Source organism: Girardinichthys multiradiatus, chromosome 5, assembly GCF_021462225.1.
Source record: "Girardinichthys multiradiatus isolate DD_20200921_A chromosome 5, DD_fGirMul_XY1, whole genome shotgun sequence".
NCBI lineage: Eukaryota > Metazoa > Chordata > Actinopteri > Cyprinodontiformes > Goodeidae > Girardinichthys > Girardinichthys multiradiatus.
This window is the reverse complement of record NC_061798.1, coordinates 34,941,056-34,955,647: the sequence shown is the minus strand read 5'-3', so window position 1 is coordinate 34,955,647 and position 14,592 is coordinate 34,941,056. Positions and strand designations below refer to the sequence as shown.

The 14,592-nt window shown below is 38.9% G+C and overlaps 1 protein-coding gene and 1 long non-coding RNA gene across 3 annotated transcripts in view; one reads left to right on the top strand and one right to left on the bottom strand.

Moving 5' to 3' along the window:
* Positions 1-2,678: 2,678 nt before the first annotated feature.
* LOC124868251 lies at positions 2,679-8,663 on the bottom strand. The gene is made up of 3 exons (XR_007038285.1): positions 8,538-8,663; positions 4,351-4,558; positions 2,679-2,830 (listed from the first exon to the last, which is right to left on the bottom strand). It is a non-coding gene; the product is annotated as an uncharacterized LOC124868251 (long non-coding RNA).
* The window catches only part of LOC124868250 (cytoplasmic phosphatidylinositol transfer protein 1-like), an 80,227-nt gene continuing 74,260 nt past the window's right edge, over positions 8,626-14,592 (top strand). The window contains exon 1 of one of the 2 annotated variants that reach the window (XM_047365268.1): positions 8,626-8,898. In XM_047365268.1, coding sequence (XP_047221224.1) covers positions 8,851-8,898 — 48 coding nt within the window. In that variant the 5' untranslated portion in view covers positions 8,626-8,850. The remainder of the gene's footprint in view (positions 8,899-14,592) is intronic. The other variant, XM_047365269.1, reaches the window with a different exon arrangement.

The window sequence follows — 14,592 nt, the reverse complement described above, 5'->3', positions numbered from 1 at the left end:
GTGACTACCTCTTGAAGCTCATCAACTGAATGCCAAGAGTGTGCGGAGCAGTAATCAACGCAAAAGGTGGCTACTTTGAAGAACCTAGAATATAAGACATATTTTCAGTTGTTTCACACTTTTTTGTTCAGTATATAATTTCACATGTGTTAATTCATAGTTTTGATGCCTTCAGTGTGAAGCCTTCAGTGTGAAGCTACAATATTCATAGTCATAAAAATAAAGACAACTCTTTGAATGAGAAGGTGTGCCCAAACTTATATATATCCTTACAGGTAATATTGTTTGGGTGTTGATCTTGTCTTCATTATGGTCTAGAAGATTTCGAAAATGTTAACTAGTGCTTTTACATTTTACGTTTAAAAACGTTCTGAGCAAAAGTTAAGGTGTGTATTTTCCTTGTTTAAAAAGAGTTGGGTTCTGTAATGTGAGTATTAAAAATCTGACCATCAGATATTTGAATTTCTGACAGAGAGTCAAGCAAATGCGTAGGTCCTCAAAAGGCAGCCATGACAGGTTAAATTTTTATTGTTCTTTCTGATCAGGAAACTTCCTGTTTCTACAACCTTGCATGTTTCCAACAAAAGCAAGTATTCATTAACACAACCACACTGTGAAATTTTGAAAGAAATGTCTTTTATGCATAATTTGTGCAAAAGTTTTAAAGAATTTGTGATGTTTTCACAATAACATTTTAATTGTCTTTGGTGCAATGGAGATTTCTTTTTTTTTGTCTGACTTAAATTTTTCAAGTTTAACAAACTTAATAAATGAACTTGGGGAAAAACTTAATTCCAATTACTTGTTACCACTTGAAGTAAGTCATTTAAGTTGGATCAACTATTTCTTTTTGTCAGCGTGGAGTGTTGCTCAGTGGTCCAAAGTCCCTTTTTTAAGATGAAAGCAAATTCTGTATTTCATTTGGAAATCAAGGTCCCAGAGTCTGGAGGAAGAGTGGAGAGGCAGAGAATCCATGTTTCTTGAAGTCCAGTGTGAAGTTTCCACAATCAGTAATGGTTTGGGTGCCATGTCATCTGCTGGTGTTGGTCCACTGTGTTTTCTGAAGCCCAGTCAATGCAGCCATCTACAAGAAAATTCTAGAGCACATTATGCTTCCCTCTACTGACAAGCTGTTTGGAGATGCTAATTTATTTTTCTGGCAGGACTTGGCACCTGCCCACACTGCCACAGGTACCAAAAACTGGTTCACTGACCATGGTGTTCCTGTTCTTGATTGGCCAGAAAACACCCCTTTCAAGAACCCCATAAAGAATCTATGGGCTGTAGTCAAGAGGAAGATGTGGGACACTAGACCTAACAAGGCAGATGATCTGAAGGAAGCTATCAAAGCAATCTGGGCTTCCATTACACCTCAGCAAAACCACAGGCTGATGGCCTCTATGCCATTGTGCATTGATACAGTAATTCGGGCAAGAGGAGGCCCAACCAAGTATTGGGTGCACAGAAATGGGCATAATTTTCAGAAGTCTGACATTTGTGCTTAAAATATAATTTTTTGATTGAGACACCAAAGTTTTGGTTTTCTTTACCTGCAAGCCAAAATCATAGAAAATGCAAGAAACAAAGGCTTGGAATATATTACACTATGTGTAATGATTCTGTTATATATGAATTTCATTTTCTGAGATGATTGTCAAAAAATATTGCACTTTTATGCAATATTCAATTTTTTTTAGATGTACCTGTACATTTAGGTTTGTGGTTGTAATGTGAAAAAATATGGAAAAGATTGGGGAGAGTGAATATTTTTGGACGACACTATATTTTTCTGTTTAATAACTGGAAAAGGGTAATATTTCTGCATAACAAAAAGGTCCAGTGTTTTTTAAGCGTGCAAGTATCCAAAATGTCTGTAGAAACTAGATTTCTCCTTTATTTGGCAATTTTTCTGAATTTTGTGAGGCTAATAAAAACCTATGTATGAAAATCTTCAATATACACTGCTCGAAAAAATAAAGGGGACACTCAAATAACACATCCTAGATCTGAATGAATGAAATATTCTCATTGAATACTTTGTTCTGTACAAAGTTGAATGTGCTGACAACAAAATCACACAAAAACCATCAATGGAAATCAAATTTATTAACCAATGGAGGCCTGGATTTGGAGTCACACACAAAATTAAAGTGGAAAAACACACTACAGGCTGATCCAACTGTGATGTAATGTCCTTAAAACAAGTCCAAATGAGGCTCAGTATTGTGTGTGGCCTCCACGTGTCCGTATGACCTCCCTACAACGCCTGGGCATGCTCCTGATGAGACGGCGGATGGTCTCCTGAGGGATCTCCTCCCAGCATCCGCCAACTCCTGGACAGTCTGTGGTGGAACGTGACGTTGGTGGATCGAGCGAGAGATGATGTCCCAGATGTGCTCAATCGGATTCAGGTCTGGGGAACGGGCGGGCCAGTCCATAGCTTCAATGTCTTCATCTTGCAGGAACTGCTGACACACTCCAACCCCCATTTGTGGACTTTGGGCCCTCATACCATCCTCATGGAGTCGGTTTCTAACCGTTTGTGCAGACACATGCACATTTGTGGCCTGCTGGAGGTCATTTTGCAGGGCTCTGGCAGTGCTCCTCCTGTTCCTCCTTGCAAAAAGGTGGAGGTAGCGGTCTTGCTAATCGCCAAAGATTTCCCCCTGTTTTCTATTCCATTTGCACAACACCATGCGAAATTGATTGTCAATCTGTGTTGCTTCATAAGTGGACAGTTTGATTTCACAGAAGTTTGATTTACTTGGAGTTATATTGTGTTGTTTAAGTGTATCTTTGCGGATGCCTGCTCACCATTTTCCTGATGATTCTGCATTTGCAAACGTGTAGAAAAACAAAAGCAAGCACATTATTTTGGTCAAAAAGTATTAGTCAAGGAGTGTTTGTCCAAACACTCTTTGATTGTTTGCACAATGTAATGACTGTATCAGAAGTGTAATACATTAAAAACAGTAAACCCAAAGCCACAGCCTTCGTAACAGAGGTGTGAAAGCGAAGGAGGGGTGCAGCAGCATTCAGCTGATGTTTCCTGTGGTGTGGTTTTAGTCGACCAGTGTTTCCATCACATCTCGCCTCGTGTTTCAGCAGCCCGACCAGAGGGAGGAAACGGGGCCGAGGAGGCTCTTAACAGATTTTATTTTCCGATGTCACTGCGAGCTGTTTTTAAGTAGAGCAAGTAGAACCGCGGCGAGCAGAAAGCCACATTTTTTGTCTCCGCTTCAATATGCTGAGAGGGGGTGGGGGGTTAAAACACACCACGGCGTTCATAGCAAACATTTAATAAGCCTACTGGACTTTATTCCTAACGGTACCGTGAAGAAAAAACAATTACATGCGGAGGCAATCCACATCCATTATAGATTTTTCAAAATAAAATAAACATAATTTTGGAATTTAAGCACATCGTGCTTTTATATTTTAATCATAGCTTTTTTTGTGTGTTTTGTTATTATGGACTGGAGTCTGTTAGACATTACATGCATGCTCAGTATGAGGGATTGCTGCAGAGTCAGACTTGATGTAGTTGGAAGGGTGATCTATTTGAATAGTAAACTTGTCTACATTGTTTAATAACCAGGATTAGATTAGAATTGATGGAATTGACAATCAAACTGTCTTTATGAATTGGCCACATATGAATAAACTGAAATAAATTTAGCGTTCGACTGAGATCAATAGATTAATAATGCATTTTAGATGAAAAGTGGAAAAGTATAACAGGAACTTCTGTAAATGACTCACCTCAAAATAAGTAAGTATTTTCACCACATCATTATGTACTGTAGATATCAAATAACCAATTCACTGTAACACTGTTAAGCTAAACTTCCTGATCTGACTAGAATGTCATATAATGTATACACACACGCAGAACATATATTGTTATTTTGTTGCAAAGAACACCATTCTGCAATTTAGTTGGGAAATTGACCTTTCTCCCTCTCATGGGAGACATTTTTACTGTTCTTGACTACTCGCCAATAGGCAAAAATATTTGTTTCCTATTAATGTCTGTTTGTTATCAAAAGACAGAAACAAAGGCAACAAGACATTTGCTTTCAGGACTTCAGAGTTGAAAAATTCAATTAGGAAAATATAATAAAGTTTGGTGTTTGTGAGAACAGAAACAAGCAAATGAGGTTAAAACTGAGTAAGTACAAAATCATTACCAGACATTACCATAAATGTGCAAATGTGAGGATCTAACAGAAGACAGTAGTACATTTAAAACTAAGAGGAACACAAAGCAGACTTGATAACAGAACAGGAAGATAATTTGAAATGGAGACAGAGTCTTCTCCAGTGCTTGGACCAATTCTGATGAGTCACCTGCCATGTGCCTGGCTGTTTTCTGCAGGGGGAGCAGCATCTGCACCAAAGATGCCATCAGACTCCATCCATCCTTCCATCCATCTGTCCATGTTTTAAATCTGCTTTATTGTCACAGGTTCATGGGTAGTGAGGACTCGTGCCTTTTTTTTTAGGGGTCAATGTGCGAATGGCAGAGTACAACCTGGACAGGTCACCATTCTGCTGGCTACATAAAGTCAGAAAACATTAGTTAAAATCATAGGATGGAAGACGGAGATGTGTGATTCAGAGAAAGACAGGAGGACACTGACCTCTGTAGGAAATCAAAAATGACTTCCTACAGGGTTTGATCTAACTGTCTTATGTCTGTGTAACAGGTGAACACTCACTAAATCTATATTTTTATACATATAAACTGTTAATATGTAAAATATATGCACTTTGCCTTCCTTTTGCACCACCTCTTGGACTTTGTCTGAGTTGCACAATAGTTGTATGAAATGTAATGGTCTATTCATTGTTGTTAAACGGTTACTTTACCGTTTTTAAGATACGATTCTAACCCAACCAGCAGTTGGGTTAGAATAGTATTGAGATATATATATATATATATATATATACAGGGGTTGGACAATGAAACTGAAACACCTGGTTTTAGACCACAATAATTTATTAGTATGGTGTAGGGCCTCCTTTTGCAGCCAATACAGCGTCAATTTGTCTTGGGAATGACATATACAAGTCCTGCACAGTGGTCAGAGGGATTTTAAGCCATTCTTCTTGCAGGATAGTGGCCAGGTCACTACGTGATACTGGTGGAGGAAAACGTTTCCTGACTCGCTCCTCCAAAACACCCCAAAGTGGCTCAATAATATTTAGATCTGGTGACTGTGCAGGCCATGGGAGATGTTCAACTTCACTTTCATGTTCATCAAACCAATCTTTCACCAGTCTTGCTGTGTGTATTGGTGCATTGTCATCCTGATACACGGCACCGCCTTCAGGATACAATGTTTGAACCATTGGATGCACATGGTCCTCAAGAATGGTTCGGTAGTCCTTGGCAGTGACGCGCCCATCTAGCACAAGTATTGGGCCAAGGGAATGCCATGATATGGCAGCCCAAACCATCACTGATCCACCCCTATGCTTCACTCTGGGCATGCAACAGTCTGGGTGGTATGCTTCTTTGGGGCTTCTCCACACCGTAACTCTCCCGGATGTGGAGAAAACAGTAAAGGTGGACTCATCAAAGAACAATACATGTTTCACATTGTCCACAGCCCAAGATTTGCGCTCCTTGCACCATTGAAACCGACGTTTGGCATTCGTATGAGTGACCAAAGGTTTGGCTATAGCAGCCCGGCCGTGTATATTGACCCTGTGGAGCTCCCGACGGACAGTTCTGATGGAAACAGGAGAGTTGAGGTGAACATTTAATTCTGCCATGATTTGGGCAGCCGTGGTTTTATGTTTTTTGGATACAATCCGGGTTAGCACCCAAACATCCCTTTCAGACAGCTTCCTCTTGCATCCACAGTTAATCCTGTTGGATGTGGTTCGTCCTTCTTGCTGGTTTGCTGACATTACCCTGGATACCGTGGCTCTTGATACATCACAAAGACTTGCTGTCTTGGCCACAGACGCGCCAGCAAGACGTGCACCAACAACTTTTCCTCTTTTGAACTCTGGTATGTCACCCATAATGTTGTGTGCATTTCAATATTTTGAGCAAAACTGTGCTCTTACCCTGTTAATTGAACCTTCACACTCTGCTCTTACTGGTGCAATGTGCCATCAATGAAGACTGACTACCAGGCTGGTCCAATTTAGCCATGAAACCTCCTACACTAAAATGACAGGTGTTTCAGTTTCATTGTCCAACCCCTGTATATATATATAGGTATAAATATATATATATATATATATATATATATATATATATATATAATGTGTGTGTTTAGGAAAATAAAATAAATAAAAATGGCTCTCAGATGGGATTGTCTGAATGTTACATAATGGCGTTTTTTAATGTCAATGTAAGTGATGCAGGACTATTTTAGGTAAAAAGAACTGTGACAGATATGGTATCATAGATATGTTGTATGTAGTTAACCCATGTGGATTTCATGAGAGGCCAGGCCTATTTAAGACCACATCTCCATCTTCCTAATAATGTGTTGGTCCAAGTTTTGCTGCCAAAGGGTCTTTGCCTGACCCCTGGAAGCATAGACTCCACTACAGGTCCTTCTCAAAATATTAGCATATTGTGATAAAGTTCATTATTTTCCATAATGTCATGATGAAAATTTAACATTCATATATTTTAGATTCATTGCACACTAACTGAAATATTTCAGGTCTTTTATTGTCTTAATACGGATGATTTTGGCATACAGCTCATGAAAACCCAAAATTCCTATCTCACAAAATTAGCATATCATTAAAAGGGTCTCTAAATGAGCTATGAACCTAATCATCTGAATCAACAAGTTAACTCTAATCACCTGCAAAAGATTCCTGGGGTCTTTAAAACTCCCATCCTGGTTCATCACTCAAAACCCCAATCATGGGTAAGACTGCTGACCTGACTGCTGTCCAGAAGGCCACTATTGACACCCTCAAGCAAGAGGGTAAGACACAGAAAGAAATTTCTGAATAAATAGGCTGTTCCCAGAGTGCTGTATCAAGGCACCTCAGTGGGAAGTCTGTGGGAAGGAAAAAGTGTGGCAGAAAACACTGCACAACGATAAGAGGTGACCGGACACTGAGGAAGATTGTGGAGAAGGGCCGATTCCAGACCTTGGGGGACCTGCGGAAGCAGTGGACTGAGTCTGGAGTAGAAACATCCAGAGCCACCGCGCACAGGCGTGTGCAGGAAATGGGCTACAGGTGCCGCATTCCCCAGACCTGGGCTACAGAGAAGCAGCACTGGACTGTTGCTCAGTGGTCCAAAGTACTTTTTTCGAATGAAAGCTAATTCTGCATGTCATTCGGAAATCAAGGTGCCAGAGTCTGGAGGAAGACTGGGGAGAAGGAAATGCCAAAATGCCAGAAGTCCAGTGTCAAGTACCCACAGTCAGTGATGGTCTGGGGTGCCATGTCAGCTGCTGGTGTTGGTCCACTGTGTTTTATCAAGGGCAGGGTCAATGCAGCTAGCTATCAGGAGATTTTGGAGCACTTTATGCTTCCATCTGCTGAAAAGCTTTATGGAGATGAAGATTTCATTTTTCAGCACGACCTGGCACCTGCTCACAGTGCCAAAACCACTGGTAAATGGTTTACTGACCATGGTATCACTGTGCTCAATTGGCCTGCCAACTCTCCTGACCTGAACCCCATAGAGAATCTGTGGGATATTGTGAAGAGAACGTTGAGAGACTCAAGACCCAACACTCTGGATGAGCTAAAGGCCGCTATCGAAGCATCCTGGGCCTCCAGAAGACCTCAGCAGTGCCACAGGCTGATTGCCTCCATGTCACGCCGCATTGAAGCAGTCATTTCTGCAAAAGGATTCCCGACCAAGTATTGAGTGCATAACTGTACATGATTATTTGAAGGTTGACGTTTTTTGTATTAAAAACACTTTTCTTTTATTGGTCGGATGAAATATGCTAATTTTGTGAGATAGGAATTTTGGGTTTTCATGAGCTGTATGCCAAAATCATCTGTATTAAGACAATAAAAGACCTGAAATATTTCAGTTAGTGTGCAATTAATCTAAAATATATGAATGTTAAATTTTCATCATTACATTATGGAAAATAATGAACTTTATCACAATATGCTAATATTTTGAGAAGGACCTGTATACCCACTGAAGTATCTACCACCAAGATGTTATATGCAGATCCTTTAGGCCATGTACAGTGCAAGGTGAGTCCTTTATTCAACACATCATTATTAAGATGACTTTTCTTTTGAATTGGCGCTGTATAAATAAATTTAATTGAATTCTTTACTTCACCTGATCATAATATAATGCCTGATTGATTTCTATATCCTTAAATTAGATAATTTGTTTTGCTGCTTGGTTGATTTGTACAACTGTGTTCAAAAAACGCATTCTAGACATATTTTTCGGTTATTAGCCAAATAAATAAAAAAGCTCAGTTATGCTCGTCCACGACATACATTTTACACAAATCTAGAGAAACTGCTACAGCTATTGAAGACTCTTATTTCGAAAGGTCGTCATTCTTTACCTCCGTGTGTTCTGCCTGTTGTTAAACCCGCAACTTCACCACTCAGCACGGTGGGAGGGGACAACTCAGAACCAGCCGAGCTCATTTCTCCCGTCACACAAGGCAATGCTGGAGACAGACCGTCCGCCGGTTCCGCTGAAAGGAAGAAGTCGAGCGTAACTCGGGCTGTCCATGTTCTCACATGCGCTGAGATCAGACATCTTCTTGATAAACTGTGCTCACACACATCCTACCAGGCAGCGGAGAGGGGAACCCTCCACTGAGCTGCTTTGACACATTGTGAACACATATCCTGGACGTGTAGAGGGAGAAGATGTTAATGAAGGAGTACAGGATATGCATGCCCCTCACTGTAGAGGAGGTAAGCTTTTTTTGGTTTTTTTGTTGCGGATTTCCACTCTTCTTTGTTCCTTATTTTTTAATTTTGCATTACTCTATGGGATTTTTTGCTTCTAGGGCGACACCGACAGCTATAATAACGCTTTAGGGTTGATGGTATCCCAGACATGTGCCTGGAGGTTACATGAAGCATGAGAAATGCTTTCAGATGAACTTGAAGCGCTCCATTGAATAAAACATTGTTTTCTGTCAAGCCTCCGCAGAAAACCCAAGTTAGGAGTAAGAACTGTTTGGTTTTGTCACACATTCAGTTTTCCGGAATAAAATACTAGATGTTACACTGTGGAGTGTAATTTCCATTTTCTTGCAGACTCTTTTCCTTGGAGACACTTGTTTATTAATGTAACCACGCACAATTAACTAATTTCCAAAACTGCAGAGAAGTCTTCTCCAGACTCAACAGTCTATGTTCTCAAAACTAATTTCACCTGTGCAGCACTGATTGGTTAATGTGCATGAAACAATGACCCATCGTTTGTGTTCAGTCAGTTTAATCTCAGGGCAGAGTCTAAAATTAGTAGGTGAAGACAATTGTTTTCCTGTCCTGTCCTGTCCTGGCATGTATGTAACAGTACATTTGGTCAATTATCAGCTCTGCTTTTGTTTCTGTCTATGTCTTGCGTTGTTGAGATGTGTGGGTGTATGTTGGTTTTCCTATAGCTCAGGGCTGCTGTCAAGTGGATTTACAGTCTCTCCTGTGACACCATGTCAGGTCAGATTGTAAGGTAAAAACACTGATGCTTTTCTCTGAAAGGGGAAAAAAATTATAATTTTGAAGATTAAAAGTTTGATAGTGATCACGTTTATATTCAGGGATTGCATTTATTGGTATAAATGGCAAAAGGGTTTCACTCAGATGTCTTTTCTTTCCCTCCCACTAACTAGCTCTTAAATTGCAGCGATGATTGCTTTCTCCGTTGACATGTGTAACCTCACAGATGACTGCATCAGTTTTTCATGTTGCTGGATTTGAGGGAAGCACTCTCTACAGATAACCTTATTTTAAGTGGAATGAGATGCGTTTTCCGCTCTGTAAAACAGGCAGATGAGATGCCTTAGCATTTAAAATACCACAGGAATATTTTTTCCGCCCAGTGATGGTCACCACAAAGCTGCCAGTTTCCATTTTCCTCAGCTAAAGCAGCGGTGAAGGCATTAAACCACAGACTCAGTTAGAAACCCGAGTTCAAAAGGGAAATGTCATCTTTGTAATACAAGGCTTTGCTATAAGGAATGTGTTCTTGAATACCTATGCAGTGTGTTTCAAAGACATCAGAAAGATGTGTTACATGAATGCACGCGGTTTACATTCACAGAACCAGGGACTGGCCTCTTTGGGTGCGTTTATTAAGCAACTTTCACTTTTATATCACACTGGTTGGAATAGTTGGGTGCTGAGGATCAAGAAAAGTGTAGATTAAGGCTCTGATATCAGTTGTTCTGTGCTTGATGGCATGTGTTTGGATTTCCAATTATAAAAAAAAACAAAACAAAAACACCTCCTTCATGTTCACAGTATTTTAGATTTGTAGTGGGTTAGTACATCACTTATCCAGGTCAGATAAGAAGATATCCACCTCCTTAATTTTCACCTCAGCTTCTATTTAACTTTAAATCATTTCTCAGAATCGAAAGCATTTTTGTTATTGCTCTTTACTATGCAAAATATTTTGCACCTTTAACTCAAATTGAGGTGAAAAATTAGCTATTTAAACTTTGCCAAAGCTTAGTCAAGTGTTTTTATATTCTAACTAGAAAATCTATCCAATGTCTTTAAAGCGCAAAACCCACCACTATGCAGAGATCACTGCTAGCACTTTGTCTACTTTAAATGACAATCGGAAGAAAGTTTGGTATCAAAGGTACGCATTGTTTGTTAGGTAAAAAGAAACAAATTGATTATTATGTTGAGCTAATCAGCACTAACTGAAAAGATTGTTTTATTATGTTGGTCTATTTCTTCATCTAAAGCTTTTCTAAAAAGAAATGAAGTGGGGAGTATTTCAAAAACTGACATTACAAACTAAAGCAGCATGAACCAGGAGTAGTGTGAAACATTTATTGAGAGACAAACTATCTGATATAAAATCTGTATATCAGTTTCATACAGAGGTAGGAACCTGATATACAGATAAACCGTTTCTCACTGCAACTGTCAATTACTTTTATGTACGGCAGTCATTTTGGATTTTGAGATTGGGATGAGTGAGAAACCTAATTTTCCCACTTAGAACTCCAACTAATTATATAACACAGCAAGCAGAAAAGTCCAAGAATGTTTGTACCACTGTTTTATCAAATATTGTCATTAAGGTGGTTCTTGGGTGGGATGTCTGGGATGGTGCCTTAGGTTTGAGAACCCATAATGTCTGATGAGCAAAAGTTCTATAGCAGCAGTTATTTTGAATATATTAAGGATTAATATGGAGATTTGATAGTTATTGATGAAGAAAACACAGTTAACACAAATATTAGTGCAAAAGAGAAGGTGCTCCAAAGATGACCCACCTGCAGAACTGCTGAGAGATGCATAGCAACCAGTTTTATGGGCAACTGAGCGGGGTATGTTGCATGTTATTTGTCACAATTTTTGTGATTTTGTATGTTAGAAGAAATAATCTGGAATAATCCATTTTCAGAGTTAAGTTGATAGGAGAAAATTATGTTATGTGGTTGGTTTTTGTTGAATATTTCTTTTTTTTTTTAAGTTCTGTACATCACTTGTGGTGGCAGACTTCCTTTAAACCTTTTGTAAAAGTGCTTAACAATTTAATATTTTAGGACAAAGGTGATACCAAGAAAGTTAGAAGTTGACATGTTTTCAGCTGCCAAGTTTGATCTTTTTTCCTCTACTTTGGTTCATTGCGGTACAACACAGGTTTAAATGTTAGTAATAGGGACACTAATAAATCCTCAACAGGTGCCTTAAATTGGCAACTGCCTGAAAATATAACCAGTTAAAGAACACTCTTGTATGGTTTTTTTGTTGTATTTTGACCCAAAGTGCATCACAAACAACGGCTTAATATTTCTCCTTGTAGATCTTGCTACTAAAACGGCACAATATTTCTCTTAATGTCTGTCTTGAAGAGCTCTGTTCAGTTGCTGTGCGAGCTCCCCAACTAGATAACCACTAGCTAATGATGCTAAAGTTAGTATCTGGTTGAAAAGATCCTGCTTGTGCTAAGCCAAAGGGCTGTTTCAGTGTTTGAGTTTGGACTGAGGTAATCACCTCAAATTCAAAACTGAAAAAATTTTTTGTATTTTAATTATTCTGTCTATGAAAACAAAAAAAGAGAGCATTTTCATACCCATTAGGATAACCCCAATTAGTCAAAACCTGAACTTGTATATTCTTCAGTGATTACAGATTTTGTTAAACAGTTTCTGATTCATAAAACCATTACTCTTTTTGTGAAATTAACTAAACAACAAAAAATAGAGATTTTCCCCAAAATAATGGTTTAATCTTGTCTTGTTCTCATAAACCCAATATCATTTATCGTCTTGTGAGCTGCATGTATTGTTACACCCGTTTGTTGTAGATATATTATTATATTTAAAATAAAATATTCATTTTTTATTTTTTAATTAACCTCCACAGTTGTATTTTTTGATGCTCCTATTCTGTCCAGAAATGTTTGATTGTACTTTATTTTTGAATAGTGGGCCTGTCATATCTACATCATGCTGTTATAACTTCCTGTCTCTAAAAACTGCTACAGGAAGGAAATACAAAAATGACTTCCTTTACAATGTATGCTAAACTTCAACTCGGCGGAAGTGCACTTGCAGGAATCGGTTTGATTGTTCAGCTGTCCAAGTGTGATGACTCTTCTCAGAAATACCTATAGGCTACTGAAGCCAAAAAGAAAAAAGCTCTCCTGTAGATGGATTAAAATCAGAAATGGCCTCTAGGTGCAGAACGATTGTTTGAGAAACACTAAAGGATTACATACAACTAATTTAATAAATGATAGAGTTGTCTTCTGTATTTGAAAAAACAAGAGATAAGTCCCAGAAAGCATAGCGTCATGACTTGTTTACAGTTTGTGCTCCTTTGAGAAATTTACTGTAGAAGAGGCAGCAGTTTTTTTTTCCTGTATGCTCTTATCATGGCTGCACACATTGCATGGCTGAACACAGTTTTATCCCACCTCTCCTGAAGGGCGACTCAAGTTTCCTGCTTGTCCAAAAACAAAAGGAAAGAGCAGTTGATGAAGTTAAAGAAGGAAAGCTGGGGGTGGATAACAAAGGTTGTGGTGGCTGAAGAGGGGAAGGTGAAGAGGGTGAAAAATAAGGCAGAGAGGACTTTAAGAGAAGAGGGGAGGGGTGAGGGGTAAGGGGTCATGCAGGAAGTTCTGGGAGATTTTGTTTTTCTTTGAAGCTCCCTGGGGTTACACACTAGTACAGCGTGTGTGCATTTAAATTTGGAGTCACGGGTACATGCAGCGTCACGTCTCTTTTTGTGTATTGTCTTTGGGAGAAGATTATCGTCTGCTGCTTGGCCACGTTGCGTCATCACATCCCTACTTAACTGCAGATGTTGGACTGTCTTTCTGTGCTCTGTTTATACAAGTTTAATAAACGGCATGCTCACTCAAGAAATCCTGGGCTGTTCTATGAGTTTCGATAGTCTGTGTCTCTTAGTCATCTTTTGGGTGTGTGGTTGATGTAAAAGGGCTGCCTTTTGTCCTCCATATTCCAGATTTTCTTAATTCCAATTATACTGAAAGCTGTTTTTTTTTTGTTTTTTTTACATGGAAAATATAGGCATTTTCTTACAGGGTAATGGTCTGTGCCCTGCTTTTATTGGTTCTGGACGGGCTCAAGTTACATCATTAAATGGAAGATATTTTTCTGTAAATATTACATTTAAGGGCCCAAAAACCTAATCAAATTTAAAATATATAAAACAAAATCAAATTTTTTCAGTATTTCTTGGGTTCAAACATAAAAAATGTATAACTGTATTGAGTAAAACACATCTAAATAGGAAAACTTGAATAATTACGTCACCTGCCCTTTAAAAAATATACTTTCCACTTAGGGTTATGTAAGCTCTGAAGCAGCACTTGAAAGTATTCCCTGTTAAAAGTTTACAGGACATATTCTGCGTTCCACTCTCTGCTTAAAACATTTGTTCATATTAACTTTAACATTCACAGTGTATTGAGTTAAAACATCTCATAAGTTTCAGGGATTTCACTCACTCCTCAGCCACTTTTTTTTGAGGATTTAACATTATCTGAGAAGATTTAGCTGTAACCTTACCTTGAGCCACTTAAACAAGAAATAATCCTTTCCTTTTTAAGTACCCTGAGAACAACTTTGCTCTTGTCTCTTGCAACCAGAGCCATTCATCAGACAAAGTGTCCTTTTTCTTTTTTTTCTTGAGAAGGATTGGGAGAAGAGCATCACAGGAGTAGCGGTAGTTGTGTTCCTCCTTCAGTTCTGTCTAATATTATGTCTTTCTCTGCTGCATAAGATTTCCCTTACACCACCCTATCTTTTGTCTGACATTCTCTTTAAGCAAACCATAAGCATGCAAACAGTCTTTTAATAGGCCTGACTCACAATTTGCTCTCATGAGCTGCGCCCTTCCTTACTAATCACGGCCTCTGTTAATGAATCAGGATGTTTTAGCGCAACCAGA